This window comes from Saimiri boliviensis, chromosome 4 (genome assembly GCF_048565385.1).
Source record: "Saimiri boliviensis isolate mSaiBol1 chromosome 4, mSaiBol1.pri, whole genome shotgun sequence".
Lineage (NCBI taxonomy): Eukaryota > Metazoa > Chordata > Mammalia > Primates > Cebidae > Saimiri > Saimiri boliviensis.
In genome coordinates this window covers 10134864-10156298 of record NC_133452.1, presented here as the reverse complement: position 1 = coordinate 10156298, position 21435 = coordinate 10134864, and the positions used below count along the sequence as shown (strand labels likewise).

The 21435-nt window shown below is 45.3% G+C and overlaps 1 protein-coding gene across 1 annotated transcript in view; it reads left to right on the top strand.

The window, feature by feature from the left end:
- The window catches only part of IGF2R (insulin like growth factor 2 receptor), a 125069-nt gene that overhangs the window by 47988 nt on the left and 55646 nt on the right, over positions 1 to 21435 (top strand). The window contains exons 5-13 of the mRNA XM_039467281.2: positions 1771 to 1903; positions 4365 to 4494; positions 7047 to 7152; positions 10216 to 10378; positions 10610 to 10775; positions 12086 to 12189; positions 16137 to 16301; positions 18899 to 19039; positions 20272 to 20415. Coding sequence (XP_039323215.1) covers positions 1771 to 1903; positions 4365 to 4494; positions 7047 to 7152; positions 10216 to 10378; positions 10610 to 10775; positions 12086 to 12189; positions 16137 to 16301; positions 18899 to 19039; positions 20272 to 20415 — 1252 coding nt within the window. The remainder of the gene's footprint in view (positions 1 to 1770; positions 1904 to 4364; positions 4495 to 7046; positions 7153 to 10215; positions 10379 to 10609; positions 10776 to 12085; positions 12190 to 16136; positions 16302 to 18898; positions 19040 to 20271; positions 20416 to 21435) is intronic.

Below are 21435 nucleotides of genomic sequence, written 5' to 3'. Positions count from 1 at the left end.
GGTGGCGCGTGCCTGTAATACCAGCTACTCAGGAGGTTGAGGAAGGAGAATTGCCTGAACCCGGGAGGCGGAGGTTGCGGTGAGCCAAGGTCGCGCCATTGCACTCCAGCCTGGGTAACAAGAGCGAAACTCCGTCTCAAAAAATAAATAAATAAATAAATAAATAAAGAGGTGTGTGTGGCTGCATAGGGTGAGGAGAGGGTAGGGCGGTGAGGGCGGTGTCATGAAGTAGTTGGAATCTCCTTCTCAGTGGGGAATCTGCTTTGTACAGGGAGATTTAATTCTAAAGGGCCAGTCCTGTGCTTGTGGAGACATGGGCTGAGGTAGTAGGGCTGGAACTGGGAGGCCAGTGAAGATACTATTGCAGGCAAGAGATTACGGTGCCTCGGACGCGGTGGCAATGGTGGAGGTGGTAAGAAGGGAGTGGATCCAGGATTTAGTCTGAAGGGAGAGCTGGCGAGACTTGCCGATGGTTGGATGTAGACTGTGAGAGAAGGTGGCAGTGGGGCAGGGGGACCTTAAGGTTTTGCCCAAGTGACTGGTTGAATGATGGTGCCATTTGCTGAGATGAGGAACATGGGGGTAACAGTAGGTTTTGGGGGAGAAATCAAAGGCTCATTTTAAATATCTTTTGAGATGGTTTTGTATATCCAAGTGATGGTGATAAACAACAGCAATAAACAGCACTTACGCCAACCAGCCAGGAGCTGTACCTCAAGCTTCATATACATTAGCTCACTCAGGCCTTGCAGTAGCCCCATGAAGGAATAACTGTCATTATTCCAGTATGACATGTAGGGAAACTGAGGCACAGAGGTTAACTTCATTCATGGTCATGCTAAGTGTTCATGCCAGAGTTTGAACCCCAGGCTTTCTGCTTTGAGTCTTTGCTTATAAACATAGCTTCTGCTATTGTTGGCTGTGCAAGCCTACAGTTCTGTGGAAAGGTCAAGGCCAGAGACATGAATTTGGGAGCCACTGGCAGACATTTATAACCATGCATGAGGTCACCAAGGGACTGAGCATAGACAGGAAAGAGGGCTGCTCAGTAAGCTGTGGCACACTTCTGCATTTAGAGGCAGTCAGAGGGAAGGCAAGAGATGTTTCCAGGAGGCTGAGAAAGAGCAGAAAGTGAGGCAGAAGAAAACCAGGAGCCTGTGGATGCAAGCCACAGGAAGAAGAGGTTTCAGGAGGTGGAGAATGATCAGTAGCATTCAAAGCCAGGAGAGACCATGTAAAGGGAAGGCTAGGGCATGAGTGCTGGGTGTGTCAGCACAGATGTTGTGGGTGACCTGGTAAGCAGGGTTTTGAAGGAGTGGGAGACAGCAAGCTGATGTGACTGTGTTCAAGAGAGAAGGGAAGGTAGGAAGAGGTGGAGATATGTAGGGACAATTGAAGGATTTTGGCTCTAAGTTGCAGAGACGTGAGATGATAGCTGGGGGTAGGGGGGAAGTAGGGACCCGGAAGGACATTTGTGAGGTGGTCGATCTCATGGCATGCTGACGGAAACGATCCAGTGGAGAGGGAAAACCTGGTGATGCAGGTGAGAGGAGACGATTGCAGTCCTCATGTAGTTGGAGAAGAGATGCTGAAAACACAGAGGAACCAAGGCATTTATTGACCTTGGCCTGGGTACTTTTGTTATTAGGGGACACCATGGCATGATAGTCCCTAAGGAATGGAGAGCAGTATTGTATGACATTGGCTATAAACTTTTCTGATTGACCAAGATGTGTATTGAAGACTTGCTTTTCTCTTCCTCCCTTTCAGGTGCCATGCTATGCATTTGATACAGAGTTGAAGAAGCATGATCTCAATCCTCTGATCAAGCTTAGTGGTGCCTACTTGGTGGATGATTCTGATCCGGACACTTCTCTATTCATCAATGTTTGTAGAGACATAGGTATGAACCTTTGTGGAGCTGAGGGGGTGATGGTAAGGGATTTCTTATATGGCTTCAGTATCTTTGCCCTTCTACCTTTATTTCTGTTTGCACGTCCATGTTACTGATGATGTCCTCTAAGAAAGCTTTTGTCCCAAAAGATGTTCTCTTTGCACAACCCACCTCTTCTCTCCTAATAGATTCCATGCCTCCTCCCCAACCCCTGCACATTCTATCCAAACTGTCAGTCTGTTCCGTGTGGGTGTTCTCTCGGCTGGACACCTTGGGTTTCAAGATTCTGTAGTAGTGAGGGTTGGTCTTGTTCTCTGTGTGTACCCGAATCACTTGGCTCTGAGTCACGGGCTGGGTAAAAAAGAAAAAGGGATGATCAAAGACTTGAGTACTTGGTCAGGATGTATATTTTGGCCCAAGCTGACTTTTTCCTTTTTCTGTACTTGCTGGAACTGATGTGAGTAGCTTTAGCATCTTCGATAAATTAACGAAAGGCTGTAAATAAATGGTCTTTATCTAAAAAGGGCCATGAAAAGTTTTACTAAGCCTTTTACTGGGCTTCAGCTGGGTTTGCTAAGCTAGGTTTCTAAAACCTAGTTTGATGTTTCCCTCAAGCGCTGTGAATTGTTAAGTCCTGGAGGCCAGGACATTCCTTCTACGGTGCTAGCCATGAGTAAATTCTGCTAGTGATTAGCTAATCGAAAGGTCATTTTGAGTGTTTTTCTTTGGTTTTTATTTCTCAAATAGTACATAATGCTTTGCCCTTAGGAAAGTTTAGATAAAATTAAAAAATACTCAGTATATGGAAGTATTGCTGGATAGTAGATGAGTCCTGACTTATAATTATTCTTTAACTTGTACATATACATTATATTATCTTGTTTGTGTATTATTTCTAAACAATTAAAAACAGTAAATACACCCCATTCGGGGCTCACCAAAAGTAACCAGTGATAACTAGATTTTTTGGGGGTTAGAGTATTACATCTTTCTTTTGTTCTCCAAGGATAACCTTTATTGGTCTTTTGGAAAAAGACTAATACAGTCTTTGTCATAAAAGGGTCTGTAACTCAAGTTTGATTTTAAAGTTGATGAATTGTGGATTATTGAATTCTGAATTAATATGCTATTTTGATTTGGAAAACATTTAGGTTTCTGGTCTTTTAACATTTTGCAGATCATCTAAATTTGCTGGGTATTTTCTTATAAAAGTTTTTTCTTTCCAATTTACTGGCAATTTGAGTTGAGCTTGAATGACTTTGATTCACAGTAAAGGTGCCCCAGTTTTTACTTAGACATTCTCCATTCCCCGGAAATTGCTCCAGGTCTCAAGCCAAGATTGCATGTGACCCTCAAAACCTCATGGATAGTTTTGGTCTTGCCACCGCGAACTTAACTCCTTGCATTCTCAGGGTGCTTGCCGTATATTATGCCTTTGGTATACCAAGTGGTTTGTCTTAAATTGAGTCCCTGTGAGGGCAAGGAGCCTGTGGCACAGCAGATACTATAGGTGGAGCAAAGCAGCCCATTTTCATAATTCCACCCTGTGTTTGGAGGGCTTGCGAGTTAAAGGTTTGCTTACCTCTGCTAGCTGGTGCCTCCTTACTGCAGAAGGTAGGTAACCCTTTCCATCTTTGATTGATAAGGCAGATAAAACTCAAGAGAGGTGATATTATTCCCCCACCCATTTGTGGGAAAAGGGTTTTTTGAATCCCTCCTGTGTGCTAGGCCCTAATCCAGGCACTGAATTATAGCACTGAACACACCACAGTTCCTGTTTTCCTGGAGCTTTAGTTAGATAGGAGAAAAGATGCAGAGTAAACAAGTAAATCCCCAAGTATACTATTATGTAAGGTATTGGGTCATGACCATAGAAATGCGTGGTAAAGGGCAACCCGGATGTAATCATGGGTGTTGCTACTGTCAGTCTGTAAAGACCTGCGTGGTGTTCGGGACATATTCTGGATATGTTCTCATCTTTAATCTTCCCCCAAACCTGTGCAGTAGCACTTGGCAATTGGATAGTTTTGTAGTTAGACCAATGTTACAGACATAGTAAGTGGTTGATTTAGGATTTGAACCCAGAGCTGTGGTTTCTTTCCACTAATCTGATTGTTCCAGTGATCTGTGGAGTGCCTGCATTTTCTAGTCTCTGTAGCTTGAAAGAGGATAATGCTAACGTTGTTGTAGCTCAAGCAGAGGATGGGTGCATTTCTTAACTCCAAACAACATAATAGCCCATTTCCTGGGCACCACTTCTGTACCAGTGCAGAGCCAGTACTTTACATTCCTTCATCCTGAGCTTTGTTTGGAGAGGGTTAATGGTTTGCCCAAGATTTCAGAATGGTTGCTTAGGGGCACTTTTAAGAATTGAATAATTTATTTAAAGGGGCCCCAGATGTGATTACCCACATGTGATTACCACTCCTGACACTTAATAATCTGATTTAATCTAATACATGATTTTCAGACACACTACGGGACCCAGGTTCACAGCTGCGGGCCTGTCCCCCTGGCACTGCCGCCTGCCTGGTAAGAGGAGACCAGGCATTCGATGTTGGCCAACCCCAGGAGGGACTGAAGCTGGTACGCAAGGACAGGTCAGTTGAGTCTGCTGCTGCTGTTGGAGTTTTTAATCTCCAGCAAGAACCTGACTTTCAGGGAGCTGCAGGAACATCCTTTTGTAGCAGGGCTTGAGATAATCCCTGCAGTTACTGCTTTACATGTGCTTGTGAGATCATTGGTCATTGCTGTGAGTCATATAGGCTGGTGTGCTTGATGTCTGCTTTCTAATCATTTGTCTCTTACAGCAGTAAAAATTTATCTCATGATCCAGTCCTTACTACATATCTTTATTTGCTTCATGAAATAATGCTCGTCTTGAGGTGCCTTCTGATATTTTTCATTCTGTGGCACCTGTGAAATTGATTTTGTGTCTCTTGTTTTCTCATCTTGGGAGGGCAAGAGACAGGAGGGACAGTTTGCTGGTGACCTTCACTGGACATGACAGGCACCCCTATTCCCAGTGGGGAATGGCGTTCCTGGTAATCTGCTGTGCTGTTTACATATGCTCTGGTACTGCCTTTGTAGCTCGACTTGGCAGACACCTGCGTTTCTTCAGTGTGTTGCACATGAGTGTATGCTGAACTGAGATCAAGGATTTACATTTTCTCCCCATTTAGGAGCCTTTGGTAAACACCTTGTTGTGCTTACTGTGCTCTGGAGCTCGTGGCATGTCTGGGTGGTTATAGGGAGCATGTGCACTCTGTCCAAAGAAAATACTTGAGCATAACCTAAGGAGAAAAACGTTTGGAATTTTCTATATGTGTGTCTGTATTAGTTTGCCCAGGCTGCCGTAAGAAAATATGACAGACTGGGTGGCTTAAACCGCAGAAATTTATTTCCTACACAGTCTAGAGGCTGCATGTCTGAAGAAGGTGTCACCAGGGCCGGTTTGTTCTGAGGCCTCTCTCCTTGGCTCGTTAGACGGCCATCTTCTTTTTATGTCTTCACATGGGCATCCTTCTGTGGCGGGGGTGGGGGGTGGGGGTGGGGTCTGTGTCCTAATCTCTTCTGATAAGGACAAGTCATTTTGGGTTGAGGCCCACCCACATGAGGTCCTTTTTCCTTGTTTACCTCTTTAAAGGCCGTGTCTCCAAATAGAGTCACATGCTGAGCTATTGCTTAGGGCTTTAACATACCAATTCTGAGGGGAAACAGTTCACTCTGTAACAGTGCCTTTAAGTGACACACTGGCAATTCTTAATACACATGAGTGTGAGTGACGATTTAGTAACGTGGGACACTGAGCAAAAGTGTGAGCTTTGCTTGTGGGAAAAGGCAGGTCATCTGTGATGAGCTGTTCTCTAGTGGGCAGCCAGGGGCACTGGGCTCATTCCCCACTGAGTGCAGTAAACCCAGGTGGTGGGGGCCGTGTTGGATCGTGGTTTGGGTGGTGGAAGAGAATCCCAGTTCAGTAACTGCCAGGCAGGTGCTGTGGGGTTAAGACAAAACAAAACTTTGGCTGGCACTTAGAATTTGTAGAATAAAGAGGAAACGATTGACTAGACTTGAGAGCAAAAATGCACTTGGCCTGCTTGTGTGCTTTTTTTTTTTAAAAATTAATTTTGTTATCTCACTTGCAACATTTTTTTTTTGTTTGTTTATTTTACTCAAACGGTGTTTCTTCCTTTCTTTTTTTTTTTTTTTTTTTTTTTTGAGACAGAGTTTCGCTCTTGTTACCCAGGCTGGAGTGCAATGGCTCGATCTTGGCTCACCGCAACCTCCGCCTCCTGGGTTCAGGCAATTCTCCTGCCTCAGCCTCCTGAGTAGCTGGGATTACAGGCACGTGCCACCATGCCCAGCTAATTTTTTGTATTTTTAGTAGAGACGGGGTTTCACCATGTTGACCAGGATGGTCTTGATCTCTCGACCTCGTGATCCACCCGCCTCGGCCTCCCAAAGTGCTGGGATTACAGGCTTGAGCCACCGCGCCCGGCCTTCCTTTCTTTTTTTAAAAAATAATTTTTACATTCCTTTTTTTCTTTCCTTCTTCTAGGACATGAAGCAGATCAAACAGGTTTGCTTTTTCCTTTTTTAAAATGTTTTTGAGACGGGGTCTCACTGTCGCCCAGGCTAGAGTGCAATGGTGCAATCTCAGCTCACTGCAACCTCTGCCTCCCGGGTTCAAATGATTCTCCTGCCTCAGCCTCCTGAGTAGCTGGGATTACAGGTGCACAGCACCATGCCCAGCTAATTTTCATATTTGTAGTAGAGATGGGGTTTTGTTATGTTGGCCAGGGTGGTCTCGAATTCCTGACCTCAGGTGATACAGCTGCCTTGGCCTCACAAAGTGCTGGGAGTACAGGCGTGAGCCACTGCACCCAGTCAGATCTTCTTAATATATCAAATTTATTTGCTGGTCATTTTATTTGATTTTAAACAAAATAACACTCATTGGAGTTTACTTAAAACTTTTTTTTTTTCAAATGGAAATGAAATGAAGTCATTTTATACCATAGCGTCTTTTATGTTTTAATAGTTTTTATGTACCCTCTCCCCCTAAGTGAATGTGCTGAATGCCCAGGGCAACACATCAATTGGATGCACTTTCTGCTTTTGTAATACTCGTTTCTCGATGTGGCTCTCCCAGGCTTGTCCTGAGTTACGTGAGGGAAGAGGCGGGAAAACTAGACTTCTGTGACGGTCACAGCCCTGCAGTGACTATTACGTTTGTTTGCCCGTCGGAGCGGAGAGAGGTAAGTGACTTGTCTCCTGATGACTGCAAAGTGGCGTGCATTAGCCTGGGTTGCTCATGTGAGTGTCCGGGCTTTGCACAGGGTGGGCCTGGAAGCAGGGAGCTGGGAGCCACGACGGAGGTAGGTGGGCTCTCAGGAAAACATGAGCTTCCTGGAATAGCTTCTGTCACATGAGGCTCACTCAGGAGAGCTCTTCGCATTTTGCCTTTTGCTTTTTTACACCAACCCAGAGGGGCCTCCCGTATAGTGGGATGGTGTTTTGTTCTAGTCTCTGTGAGATGATTTTAGGTGGTTCATGGACAGATATTTTTATTTTTGTAGTTTGGTTGATTTTAGTGACTAGTGGAAAAACGAAGTATAATTTTAGGCCTGTGATTTCTTATGAGGAGCATTTCCCTTCCTCTCCCTTCCCAGTCTGCCCCTAAACCCCGCCACCTGTGCCTTTCCCCTGACCGCCATCACAGGCCGATTTATTGCTGTGCACTCTGCTTTTGTTGAAATCTCCAGCAAAGTTGTAAACTCTTTGAATGTGGCTGCTGAGACTTACTTGTCTCTAGTGCCTCTGTAAGTGTTTTAACCAGGGGTAGGTGCTGATGGAAAGGAGGCGTCCCCCAGGGAGGAAGGGGTAGGGCGCGGCTTTCCTTTAGTTTATTTCTGCCTTCTTAGTAGTCCGATGAAGTAGGGAGGGGCTGAATTCTTTTGCCAGAGAACCACACTCCCCTGCCCCCAAGCAAATGTGGAATTTGCTCTGATGTCAGACTGGCAGCTGGCCTAGTGTGTGTGGGATATGGAGACAGTGCAGGGCTCAGCTTGCCACTTTCTGTCCCCAGCCTTCCACGTCCATGTGCTATCAGCTGAACGAAGGCCTAACTGTCTGATGTTTGTTCTAAATATGAATGGAGAGGAATATTTATTGATACTTTTTATTTGTACCTGCAGATGTGAGTTGAAATCTTTTAAGCCTGATGAGTTGTTCTCAGGTGGTAGCGCTTTTAGTGTTTTCCCTTTTTATTTGTTCTGCATTTGGTAAGAAGCATTTTACCCTATAATAATCAAGAGAATTATGAGTTTTCCTCAAAAAGGTATGAGGCATTTTTTTTGTGTGTTAGAAGAAGAGGCTGATTTATTTAGTGGGGCAAAATGTTCCCCCCCAACACATATTTTTTTTTTCTTTTTCTTTTTTTTTAAAGACACGATCTTACTTTTTCGCCCAGGCTGGGGTGCAGTGGCATGATCTCAGTTCAGGCAGTCCTCCCACTTCAGCCTCCTGAGTAGCTGGGACTGTAGGTGTACACTACAATGCCTGGCTGATTTTTGTATTTTTAGTAGAGACGGTGTTTTGGCATGCTGGCCAGGCTGGTCTTAAGCTCCTGGGCTCAGGTGATCTACCCGCCTCGGCCCCCACAAAGTGCTAGGATTACAGTGTGAGCCACCACACCCAGTCAGGTTTCTTTTCAGGCTTCACTGTTCACTGGGCAGGCATGTGTTTGGACGCTGTAATGCTTGGGCGGTTTGTTTAAACATTTACTAATGATTTTAGGAGCTGCTATTCAGTAAACACTCACTTTGTCATATAGATCTTTAAAAAAATGCTTTATTGAATTTACGTACCATAAAATTCAATTTTTTTTAAAGTACAATTCAGTGGTTATTAGTATTTTTTTTTAGAACTGTGCAACCATCATCACAGGCTAATTTTACATTTCTGTTACCCCAAAAAGAAACCTCATGCCCATTAGCAGTCTCTTCCCATTCACATCCCAAGTCCTGGCAAGTGTGCACCTTCTTCCTGTCTCGGTGGATTGGCCTTTTTTGAAGGTTTTATGTCAGGGGAATCCTGCACAGTGTGGCTTTGTGTGCCTGGCTTCTCTTACGGAGCCTTGGGGTCTGTGTCACTGTGTGTCAGACTGCACTGAGCCAAGGGGGCAGAAGCATCGATTTTGAGTCAGACAGAAGAGGGTTGGACCAGCAACTCTACAACTTACTAATTGGGCGCCACCTGTTTGTATACCTGGTACTTAGTGCCTGGTGTATAGCAGGTGCTCAGTGAGTATTTACAGAATGAATGGTGCTGGGAAGCAGCACTGCTGTGCCCAGTGCTAAGCCCAATAAGAAAGACGTGTCTCCCAAGAACAATTAAAAAGATGACAATCAGGAGATCGAGACCATCCCGGCCAACATGGTGAAACCCCAACTCTACTAAAAAATACAAAAATTAGCTGGGTGTGGTGGTACACGCCTGTAGTCCCAGCAACTTGGGAGGCGGAGGCAGGAGAATTGCTTGAACCCGGGAGGTGGAGGTTGCAGTGAGCCAAGGTCACGCCACTGCACTCCAGCTTGGCGCCTGGCAACAGAGCAAGACTCTGTCTCTTAAAAAAAAAAAAAAAGATGGCAGTGACTCTCTTGGTGAGCGGGGACCCCATCAGCCCCCTTCATGGCTCACATCGAAGATGAATGGCGGAGCTCCTGCTCTGTAGTAGCAACACAATGGCAGAGTCAGATTTGTGTCTGGGTGGTGTCCTAGATTCACCCAGGAGCAGAAGTGGGTACAGATATGGTGGTGCCAGGACCCCAGAGGGCCTGTGGACCTCGTCCCTGGATGTGCACACACTTGGTGATGTTTGCTCAATGTTGGGGTTTCGCCACTCCAGTTTAACACCTTGTGGAAAGCGATGAATGGACCATGCAGTCTGCACAGCCTATTACTGCTTGCCAACGTCTTAGTGATTGCCACATGCCACTGAGTCTGGGTGCTCACTGGCCAAAGCTTGAGTGTCTCTCTGATGGTGACCAGAAAGGAAATAGAGTATAAAAAGTAAATGGAGGTGTTAGAAGTGAAATGGAAAAAAATGACAGTTTAGGAAAATAATTAAGATAAAAGTAACTTTACTGAGTTTTTAGAAGTCAAATAATGTGTTAGAGGCAATTATGATTTAAAAAACAGAAGCAGCAAAATGTAGAAACTTAACAACCTGTCTTTGAGCTTTTCGTAAGTGTGGAAAATCTGCATTTAAGCCACATGAAACATTTTTTATTTTGCTTCTTTCACATTGTTTCTGATAGGGCACCATTCCCAAACTCACTGCTAAATCCAACTGCCGCTATGAAATTGAGTGGATTACTGAGTATGCCTGCCACAGAGATTACCTGGAAAGTAAAACCTGTTCTCTGAGCAGCGAGCAGCAGGATGTCTCCATAGACCTCACACCACTTACCCAGAGCGGAGGTGAGCAGGTGCCTTCTGCCTCCTGGTGCTGCTTAGGAAGAAGGGGATGGAGAGAGGGAATGGAAGAGTAGGGGCCGAGTTATTCCATGCATGCTCCTGGGGGGAGAGAGCTGTAGTTTGGGCTGGTGTTTCAGAAATAGGATTCAGGTTTGACTAAGTAAGGCTGTAACCTTCTAATGCCCATTTATATAAAACAAACCTCTTCTTGTTAATTAATTTCCTTGTTTCTAGGTTCACCCTATATTTCAGATGGAACAGAATATTTGTTTTATTTGAATGTCTGTGGAGAAACTGAAGCGCAGCTCTGTAATAGAAAACAAGCTGCAGTTTGCCAAGTGAAAAAGAGCAACACCACTCAGGTCAAAGCAGCAGGAAGATACCAGAATCAGACCCTCCGGTACGTCAGTAGCTTCTGTGTGATTTTCGTTTTTCCTTGTATTTTTTGTTACAGGGTTGTGCTCTGTCCCCCAGGCTAGAGTGCAGTGGTGTGATCTTGGCACATTGCAGCCTTGACTTCCTGCTTCAAATAATTCTTCCATCTCAATCTCCCGAGTAGCTGGGACTACAGGCACACACCGCCATGCCTGGCTAATGTCTGGTTTTTGTAGAGATGGGGTTTTGCCATGTTGCCCAGGCTGATCTTGAATTCCTTGCTTCAGAGATCTTCCCATGTTGGCCTCCCAAAGTGTAGGGATTAGAGGCGCATGCCATGGGATCTTGCCTGCATAATTTTCAAGTGAATTTTGTGTATTCTTGTGAAACATAATTCCCTCTCCTCTTTTTCTTCCTTTTTCCATTTTCCATAGGTACAGGAAAATCAGTTACGTTAGCAGTTTTTCCCATTAACTTCGGCAAGTTGCCATTTGTCACTAAACAATCGTTTGTTTTTCCTGACTTTAGAGTAAGAGTGCTTCTGTTAGAACTGTGTACTTTATAAACTTGCAGTTTGTGCGGCCCCCTGCTGCAGGAAAATTATTTAATGGGTTTACAGTTGTTAGGGCTTTTTTATTTTAAAATTTGTTTTTAAGGAGTTTCGATTTTCTGCTGGCAGTTTGAGAATTTGAAGTACCATCAGCATTGTAGAAAATTTTAAACAACTAAAAAAATGCATTCAGTGCATTTCTGTTGACCCTTAACTTGGCAGTTCACCTTCATAAAAGCAGGATGAAGATGCACCTATCTGAAAATGTGTTATGGGCAATTACGATCCAAAAATTAGGAATAGAAAACTGTAAAAACCCAAACACTGGTCTTGGAGCTTTTTAAAAACCTGGAATATCTGCCAAAAAGCTGCATTGTAAACATTTTGTTTCTGCTGCTTTCAAATTGTTCAGGATCAGTATTGTCCAGGGCCCCTCAGGCACGGTTGTGTTTGTGGCGGCTGTTACGAGGGCTAATTCTTGGGCGTTATTTATTTTGTACAAAATCTAAAAGTGAGAATAAGAGAAGTCTTCATGCTCACAGCAAAACCTTCAGCATTTTCTTCCAGCCAGTTACTACTTTGAAGCAAGAGGATGTCAAGCCCATACATTTGGAACTCATTTCCTGTAGATATTTTTTTTTCCTAGCTGGCTAGAGAGCTTGCTGTTTTATGTCAGTAGTGATTTGTTGATCTATGCAAAAGACTTAATGTGAACATTTTAAAAGATTCAAGTTTCTTTCTTCGTTCTACCAAACACATTTGTCTGTATATTCACTGAAATCTAGATATTCGGATGGAGACCTCACCTTGATATATTCTGGAGGTGATGAATGCAGCTCAGGCTTTCAGCGGATGAGTGTCTTAAACTTTGAGTGCAATAAAACTGCAGGTAAGCGTGTGCTAGAGTTCAGCCCCTCCTCTTTGCATTCATGGGCATGTGCTTGTGTGTGTGCACAGGCGTGTTCTTGGAAGGGAATGTTGAATGGAAGAGTCAGATGTCCTTCTTCGGACTGGCCAGTTTTAGCCCCCAGACTGAGTTTTTTTCTGCTGGAGGAATGCTTTCCCCACCCCCACTGCCCCAGTGGACACACACATCCTGTTTGCAGTTTCCTCGGTTCTCTCTGCTTGTTTTGGGAATGGGCCCGGCACTGAGCTTGTTGGGAAAGTTTTCGTCTTGAATTTTGGTGTACACTAAACTAAAGCAAGGACAGATTCAGCAGGGGTGGGATGGCTTGCCAATTTTGATTGAGTGACCTCTTCTTTTATGTAATGAGTATCAAGATAATCCTTTTTGCAAAGTGGTGGCCCTGTAGTAGAGTTTGGATCTGGGGATTGCAAAATGTCACTGGGTACATTGAAGCTGAGGGCATGGCTTTCTCTTGAGTGATGAGAAGCACCTTTGCATCCCAAGGCATTGGCATTTCAAAAAGGGGCACCACTGTCCATATCTTGAAGATTGTAGACACAGTTGTAGCTGTAGAGAGATGATGGGATTCCATTATCATCAGAGACGTGTCTTATCTGTTGACCCCAGGCTGTGACCCCAGGCACCCTGTAGGCCAACCCACCACTGCTCAGAGCACTGGTTCTAGAGCCCAGCCCGGTTTCCAGCCCAAGTACTGCCCTACTCAGAGTGTCTTTCTGGCCCTTGCTTCCATGTGTTTTGTATGTTTTTCTATGACAGAGCTTTGGATGGCTTGATCACAGGGTGGATTGCTATAGGATTCACTATAGGATGTGGGAGAGGCAGCTGGACATGATGTGAACTGTGCTCTCGAAGCCCCCAGAGATCATGTCTGCGGTGGGAGAGACAGTCAGGTACCCCTGCACTGGTAGCACCATGCCCCTGTGAGCATCCTAGCAAGCAAGCAAATAACCAGCCCAAGCCCCGGCTCTTGCTGGGAAGGCTCTCGAAAATGCCTCAACAACTGCCTGCCGTTGGGGTGCCCTTGCTTACAGGTCTGACATTGCTGTCCTTGTTTTCTGTGTGGCTCTTTTTGTTACTTTCTCAATGCACACTTTTTTAGTACCTATTTGCTTAGGCCCTACGAGGCTGGAGGGTGATGTGAGGATAGATGGCTCTCTAGGTGTTCACATACTAGAAGCGGAGAGAGGTAAGGAGCACGATGATGGAAGTTCAGGGCAGCACGTGCCAGAGTAGAGCTAGTGCTTAGTGTCGTCACTCAGCTTCTTTACCAGGAGGGAGGCACCAAGGTCAGCTGGATGGGATCTGGGCTGGGTGCAGGGGCCAGGCAGTTAAGAGAAGAGGAAGTGGGCCGGGCGTGGTGGCTCACACCTGTAATCCCAGCACTTTGGGAGGCTGAGGCGGGTGGATCACGAGGTCAAGAGATCGAGACCGTCCTGGTCAACAAGGTGAAACCCCGTCTCTACTAAAAATACAAAAATTAGCTGGGCGTGGTGGCGCACGACTGTAGTCCCAGCTCCTCAGGAGGCTGAGGCAGGAGAATTGCTTGAACCCAGGAGGTGGAGGTTGCGGTGAGCCGAGATCGTGCCATTGCACTCCAGCCTGGGTAACAAGAGCGAAACTCCATCTCAAAAAAAAAAAGGAGGAAGTGATGCTTGAGCCATGCTACATTTGGGAGCATGCCAGTCCTGTGTTGGGGTGGCTGTAGGGCTTGGGCCTTGAGACGTTCAAAGGCATGGAGTAGGGTAGCTGCGAGCAGGTCAGAGGTCACATGCTGGGAATGTGGCTGAAGATGACCCTAGAACGGTGAGTGTGCAGGATTGTAAGAAGCTTTATGTTCTACAGAGGAGCTGGACTATATCTGGAAATCTGTGAAGGATTTTTAGCAAGGGTGTGATATACATCAGACTCGTGAATGAGAAAATCAGTATGGCCTCTGGGTGTACCTCCCATCTGGTCTGAGCATTCCCCCCTTCCCTCAGCTTCTCCATCATTCTCCCATCTTCCTCACCTTCTGGCCTACTTAGGCTACTAGCCTACTTAGCCATCTCTGTGCTCTGAATCACATCTCCCCTACTCTGTGTCCCCAGTCCCTAGGGATACAGTCTGCGTCTTCCCCATGCTCCCAGCCCCTATAGTGCCGAGCTTGGTTCTGGCTCCCACATCACTCCAGCTGGCTCCCCTGGACTTCCTACTGGCTTGGGCTGCTCTGCTGTGGTCTGAGTCTCCCTCCAACCTTGTGATGCCCTCCTTTGGCCCTGTTCTGTTCAGGGCTTTTTATTAATGACTTGGCTGAGATCTTTGAGAGTGTGCTGATCTCATTTGGGGATGCTGGGAAGGCAGAATCATTATCCAAAAAGATCGAAATGGATGAGGAGGATATGAGGAGGGTATTATATTGTCTCAGACTTACAGGGAAGAGGTGTGGACATTGAGGAGCTGCCAACCAACCAAAGAAAAAGCACAGGAGAGAAAAACCAAAGAATAGAAAGAAAGAAAAATAGAAAAAACAAGACCCGCAGTAGAGTGGGGAGATCTTGCCTTGTGGTTGTGAGCGTGGATGAGGCCAGACCCTCGAGTCTGATTCCCAGCTGCCCTAGTTTTTAGTTATGAGACCATAAGCAAATTATTTAGCCACCCTAAATGTACAAAACGGTGCTAAAATTGTACCTTTGCCATAGGGTTTTGAGGATCAAATAGATTAATATAGCAATAGGGATATGTTCTGAGAAATGTGTCAGGCGATTTTGTCATTGTGTGGACATCACAGGGTGTACTCACACCTAGATGGTATAGCCTACTGTACACCTTAGCTTTATAGTGGGGCATGTTGCTCCTGGGCTGCAAGTGTGTACAGCATGTGAGTGTACTGAATACTGCGGGCAGTTGTAATATAATGGGAAGTATTTGAGTATCTAAATATAGCTAGACATAGAAAAGGTACAGTAAAAATGCAGTATTATAATCTTATGAGGCCACTGTTGTATATGTTATGTCGACCAAATGTTGTTAGGCAGCATGTGACTATATACAGAAAGTACTTAAACAGAGCCTGTTTTTCTGCAGCTCGCCCTTATGTAGCTGAGATGCTGAGCTCAGTGCCTGGCTGAGATTGTGTTCAGTACAGGTTCGCTGCTGTGGCTGGTATTAGAATTATAATGATGATAATATTAAAGATTTGGTAGAAATTACAACTGAAGTATCATTTGCTCTTGGTACAGAATCTTACTTTCCTTTTTCTTGCATGACACCAAACCTCAAGGAGGCAGATCACGTGGTGGGAGGCTCAGACGAGGATTATCAAACTGTCAGGGGTGGGAAAAGGAGTGTTGTGCCCACTGCCCCCAAGCTTTGAAAGGCTCGAGGATAGGATTTCCAACAAGGAGCAAGTCAGTGAAACCTGCCGAATCTCAGCGTCCGTGGGATGGGGACATGGCCTGTGAAGAGCTGGTTTTCAGACTTAGACCTTAACTGTTCCGGCTGTTGGATGGGAAGCCTGGGGGGCTCACTCTTGGTGGTGGAAGAGGCTTGATTGGAGGAGAAAATTATAGACAGGTGAACTGACGGAGCCACAGAATGCCTCTGGGAGCTGACCACAGCCTGGGAGCAGAGGGTTCCACTCACTGCTCTTGCGTTCCTCCTGCCTGCCCATTTTATCTTACACACAGCCTTCTGTCAGCATCTCCCAAGGTGAAAGGCATCCTGCTTGTCACTGAGGGCTTAGGGTTAAACACCTGGAGCTTCATAGAAGCATCTCTCATCTCAGACCCGCACGGTCTCTAACAAATCTGGACCTGCATTGTTTAACTGGGCAGTTGGCATTGGTCCTGTTCAGTTTCTTCTTTGCTCCTTATCTGTTCTTCAGTTTGGGTCATGTATGGAGTTTAAATTTCTCCTCTTGGATTGTACAGGTAATGATGGGAAAGGAGCTCCTGTGTTCACAGGCGAGGTTGACTGCACCTACTTCTTCACGTGGGACACGAAATATGCCTGTGTTAAAGAGAAGGAAGACCTCCTCTGCGGTGCCACCGACGGGAAGAAGCGCTACGACCTGTCTGCGCTGGCCCGCCACACAGGTACTGCCCTCCTTGCCATGTGGGCCTCAGACCACGTGTTTCGGGGAACATTTTCCCATGAGTGCTTTTGAAATGCTCTTACTATTTTCTTTGTCAATGGATTGGGTCACAGCCCACCCCACTCCCCCTTTTTTCATGTAGCTGTATGAATTGTTAGAGGGAGCATTGGATTGGGAGATGAAATATCGGAATTTGAGACCAGCATTATTGTTTTCTGGTCAGGTTACCTTGGGCTCATCATAGTTGCATGTAAACTGCCCTGCACCTACAGGGTGTCAGGCCTTGTGCTCTGTGTTTAGAAGCTTGCTGGCTTTTTTTTTTTTTTTTCCCTGTAAAATTTTTTTTCTCTCTGTAACAGCCTTCCGTATTCTCCCCTGACTCTCAGGCCATATTCTCTCATTAACTCTCAGGCCCACAGGGTGGAGCTGTGGTTCAGTTGTTGTCTTTTGACCTTGAGTTTTTACCTGTTTACACACTGCCTCTCTTCCATCTCTAAGGCGGGATCTGCAGCCCCTGCCCCCAGGATTCTTCAGTTTGGATCCTATAGGCAGATGGTGTGCCTTGGGCAGGCTTGTCCTTGAGGCTGAGCTCACTGCTGCACAGCAGGCCCTGGAAGAGATGCCCAGGAGGCAGCAGCGCCCCGCAGAGCACGTCCCCTGCCCTCAGGGGCTTGGGATTTTGCAGGAAACAGAGCAGATGGAATAATAAGAATGGGAGTCTTGAACAGGAATAATCTGATGCGGGCATTACTGGTTTTACCCTGTCGGCAGCTCAAATTAGGTGCAGCTGGCCTGGAAGCTAGTTGCCTTCGTAAGGGAGAGATGACCTGAAGCAGAGAGAATGACTTGCTTCACGCAGTTACCACCTAGAACAGTCACAGAACTGCTGGCGGTATGTTCTCGCTCATAAGTGGTAGTTGAACATTGAGAACACATGAGCATGGAGGGGAACAGCACACACCAGGGCCTGTTTAGGGTTGGGGCGAGGGGAGGGAACTTAGAGGGTGGGTCAGTAGGTGCAGCAAACCACCATGACACACGTATACCTAGGTAACAGACATGCACGCTCTGCACATGTATCTCGTTTTTTGTTTTGTTTCGTTTTGTTTTTTTTAAGAAAGAAAAAGCAGTGGTGACAGGATTGCTGCTCCTGTCTTTTGAGTCTCACCTGGTTTGGAAAATACCAGGTTAGAAAGAAGAATCCCTCTTGCGGAGGGTTTGAGAACCTGCCTCACTGTGAACCACCTGGGCAGTGAGTGCTGTCAGTGTTGTGGGTAAACACCCTGTGTGCTGTTGGAAATGGTGCTATTGTTAATTCTGGCACATGTGTGCTAGTGAAGATGTTAGTTTTCTGTGAAGCGGAAGAGCTCTAGCCGCAGAGTCAGAGACCTGGCTGACGACCGGTGTTGCCACGTTTGCTTGATCGAGTTGTTCTCCAGGCCTGAGTTTTTACAGTAAACTGGATGGTGCTGTGAGATCCCTCAAGTCAACATTTTTTTTTAAAGCATCACTGTGTACAAGAGACAACCTACGATCTGTGAGATATGGAGAGATACATTTTTTTCAATCTATAGACTTCCTGACACAATGCTGGTCTCTTGGAATCTGGAATATTTTGTGGCATTTGCACGTAGGTAGCCCTAAGGAAGTTATGAGGTGAGAGCTGAAACCCTTCCTTGCTGCTTGTAGTAAGACTTTACAGCCCCCCTGGCTCCACCCCAAACTTCCAGTGTTTAGGGCAGGTCCTTGTTCACAGGCCTAGTCTTGTGTGGTTTTTTTCATTTTGTTGACATTGGAATGCACTTCTCCAAATGTACTGTATCACCACTGATGAGTCATGGGGTTTTTGCCTTCCAAACCCCAGTACCCAACCCGCAAATGCTTCAAATGAGAATGTGTATTTTTATATTGTTACCTCCTTCTTTACACGCTTTCTAAGAGTCACTCCTTTGTTTATGGTGTGGTTTCCTTTTTGTGGCCACGCCCTCGCACTTGCTTGCTGTGCTCCTGACACTCAGTTGGTGCCCCCTCACCTCCTGCAGGCGCCTGCTCGGCGTCTGCTCACCCTGACCGGCTCACGAGCCTTGTGAGTTCAGCGGCCACCCGTGGTACCTTGCGTGTGTTCTGTGGTACCATGCATCCTGTCCTGCAGTCAGTCTGCAGATGTATAAGAGGTTGCGGATTTCTTTTAGCTGCACACGCCTTCCCAGGGGCTGAGCTGGGTGCATTATCAATGGTGTACCACTCTACCAGGTCCCAGGACACAGGCTGGCTTCTTGATTGGGTTTTCAGTTTCTAATTTTGTACTGTGGGGCTTGGGAGAATTTTGCTATTTAGTTCTCTACTCCCAAGTTGGGCGTACTCTTCTGAAGTAGTATTGGGGTGTAGTTTGTTTCTGTCACATTGAATGAGAAGCCTGAGAATCTTGGTGAGTTTCTGTGCCTTTGGTCTGCCCGGGTTCCAGAAACGTGAGTGCTGGGGATTGAGTGACTAAGCGCTTTGGGAGCTTTGGGCCCTTGACCTTTGGCTTAATCACCATTTGTGACTCACAGAAATCAGCATTGCTTTCGGCTAAAATGCTCTTTTGTTTTGTTACAGAACCAGAGCAGAATTGGGAAGCCGTGGATGGCAGCCAGACGGAAACAGAGAAAAAGCATTTTTTCATTAATATCTGTCACAGAGTGTTGCAGGAAGGCCAGGCACGGGGGTGTCCCGAGGATGCGGCAGTGTGCGCAGTGGGTGAGTTGTGCCTGGAGGGAAGATCTGGGTGATGCTTTGCGGGGCACGTGGCGCTCAGCGGCATCCAGTTTGGAATGAGTTTGAAGATCATCCTGTGGTCATCTAAGCCTCCTTTTTCTGTATTCACATAAAGAATGGTAAAAAATTGTTATTCCTAACTCAAATGTCGGTAACTGCTTGATGCACTCTGGAGTCCTGAAGTTGGCTGAAGCTTCCTGACATGGGCTAAAGCCGTAACTGGGGACAGAAGGAAACATGTGGAAAATACCGCGTTATCTTTTTAGTTTGTAACCCGAAGAATAACATTGCCAGCATTTGTGTACAAGTGATTTTATTTTTTTCAACAACTTTATTGCCTAGGGTTGTTTAAAAGTTACGGCGTAAGGGAAGTGTAATCTTAGCCGTAGCACTTGTGATCAGAGGGGCTTGTATGCTTTGCTTCCTTTTGCTGTCATTGTTTGGTCCCTTCACTGTCATGCAGAGACTTCTCAATTATTTGTTACAGATATTTAGCACATTCATTTTTGTCATTTATGACTTCACCTTGAAAATACCAGGCTATGAGAGTAGTGAGAATCTGTTATAAGCATTTGGCAAGGAACTGTGAGCCTTGGGTGGATTTTAGGAATTAGCCCGGTAGGTATTCAGAATTGCTGGTGTGTCTTTCAAAGCAGGTTCAGGCATGTCCATGTCTTTACATAAGAAGGACTTTGGAACAGAGTTTTAATCCTTTATAATAAAAAGCCAATGAACCAAGAAGTAAGTAGCCTCCTGCTTGGGTTGCTAAACAGGTTTCGTTAGTTTCTGCTTTGAATATCAGACACATTCTCACCCTTTGGCTGTGCTTTCAAAATACTTGGTGTCTTGGGGTAGCTAAAGCCCTGACAGTAGGGGACAGTGTCACTTTATGGTTGGCGCTGATGCATGTGGCAAGTCATTTGGTCTTTCTTGCCCTGGGAGTTCACAGCACTTTCCTGCTGAGCCTGTGGATGACCCTGCAGGACCTTGATATGGCTGCTAACATCTAGTCAAATGTGGCTCTCTAGGGAAACCTATCGACTGCCCTGTTGGGTTAGGTGGGCTGGAGAAGGGCTGCACCTGTTGGGTTTGGGCTGATTTATTTCTTTCCCTCCCTCCCTCTCTCCCTTTCTCTCCTTTTTTTTTTTTAAAACCCATTTTGTCTGCATGATAGTTTTTAACCACATCTGCTTTTTTCCCCTTTTCTCTTCTAGATAAGAATGGAAGGAAAAATCTGGGAAAATTTATTTCTTCTCCCACAAAAGAGAAAGGAAACATTCAACTCTCTTATTCAGATGGTGATGATTGTGGTCATGGCAAGAAAATAAGAACTAATATCATACTTGTGTGCAAGCCAGGTAAAAATTTAAAAAACAAGATGAAATCTTTTACTGGCTTCTGCCAGAGGTCCTGCATTCTTCATATCTCTGTTCCTCATCGGTCACTGCAAAGGTGATCAGACAGATTGGCGTGGTGTTAAGCATTTTGAGTTCCAGAATCTTTGGTAATGGGAAATAGGTCATTTGGATTTTTCCCCCATCTGCTCCCCCAAACCAAACCAGAAATGGAGAAACCAGATAGTGTCAGAAGGGAGTTGTGTGTCTCAGCGCTGCACCCTCTTCCTCGGGACTGATAAAGGGCCAGTCTTGTGGTTACTTAACTTCCTCCAAAGGGGGAAAAAAATCATTGTCCATGATGTCACTACTGACACATAATGTTAATTTTTATTACTTTTATTTATAGGTATATGTTGTTTTTACCAAGTCAGAATTTTTATATGTTAACAAATCTTAATGTTTTTCAAAGTGTAGTATTTTGTAAATAACTCGTTTATGTTTGACAGTTCTAGTAATAATTTTTAGGAACTTCCTTGTTGACATGGTATGGTTTTATTTTTTTTAAAACATTTTCCTTATTGTTGGATTAATACGTCATTTCTAGTGTTGCTAATTGTGCTCTTACGTATCCTCTCTCTACCTCCCATTGAAATATTTCCTTAGGATAAGTTCCCCGCTGTAGGCTAAAGTCAAAAGCTAGGGTCATTTTATTTGTTTTTTTTTTTTTTTTTTTTTTTTTTTATGATAAAATATACAACATAATGTAAAATCTACCATCTTAACTGCTTTTAAGTGTGTAGCTTGGTGACATTGTTGTGTAATCACCACCACCATCCAGCTCCAGAACTTTTTCATCCTCTCAGACTGACACTCAGTTCCCTTTGAACACGAGCTCCCCATTCCCTCTCTTTGACTTTGTCTCTGTGGATTTAACCATTTTACTCATACCTACTCATATAGGTAGAATGGTACCATGTTTGTAGGGCTGTTTTTTGACCCTTCATGCATTATACCTCATTTCCCACTGTCCCTTCCAAGTTT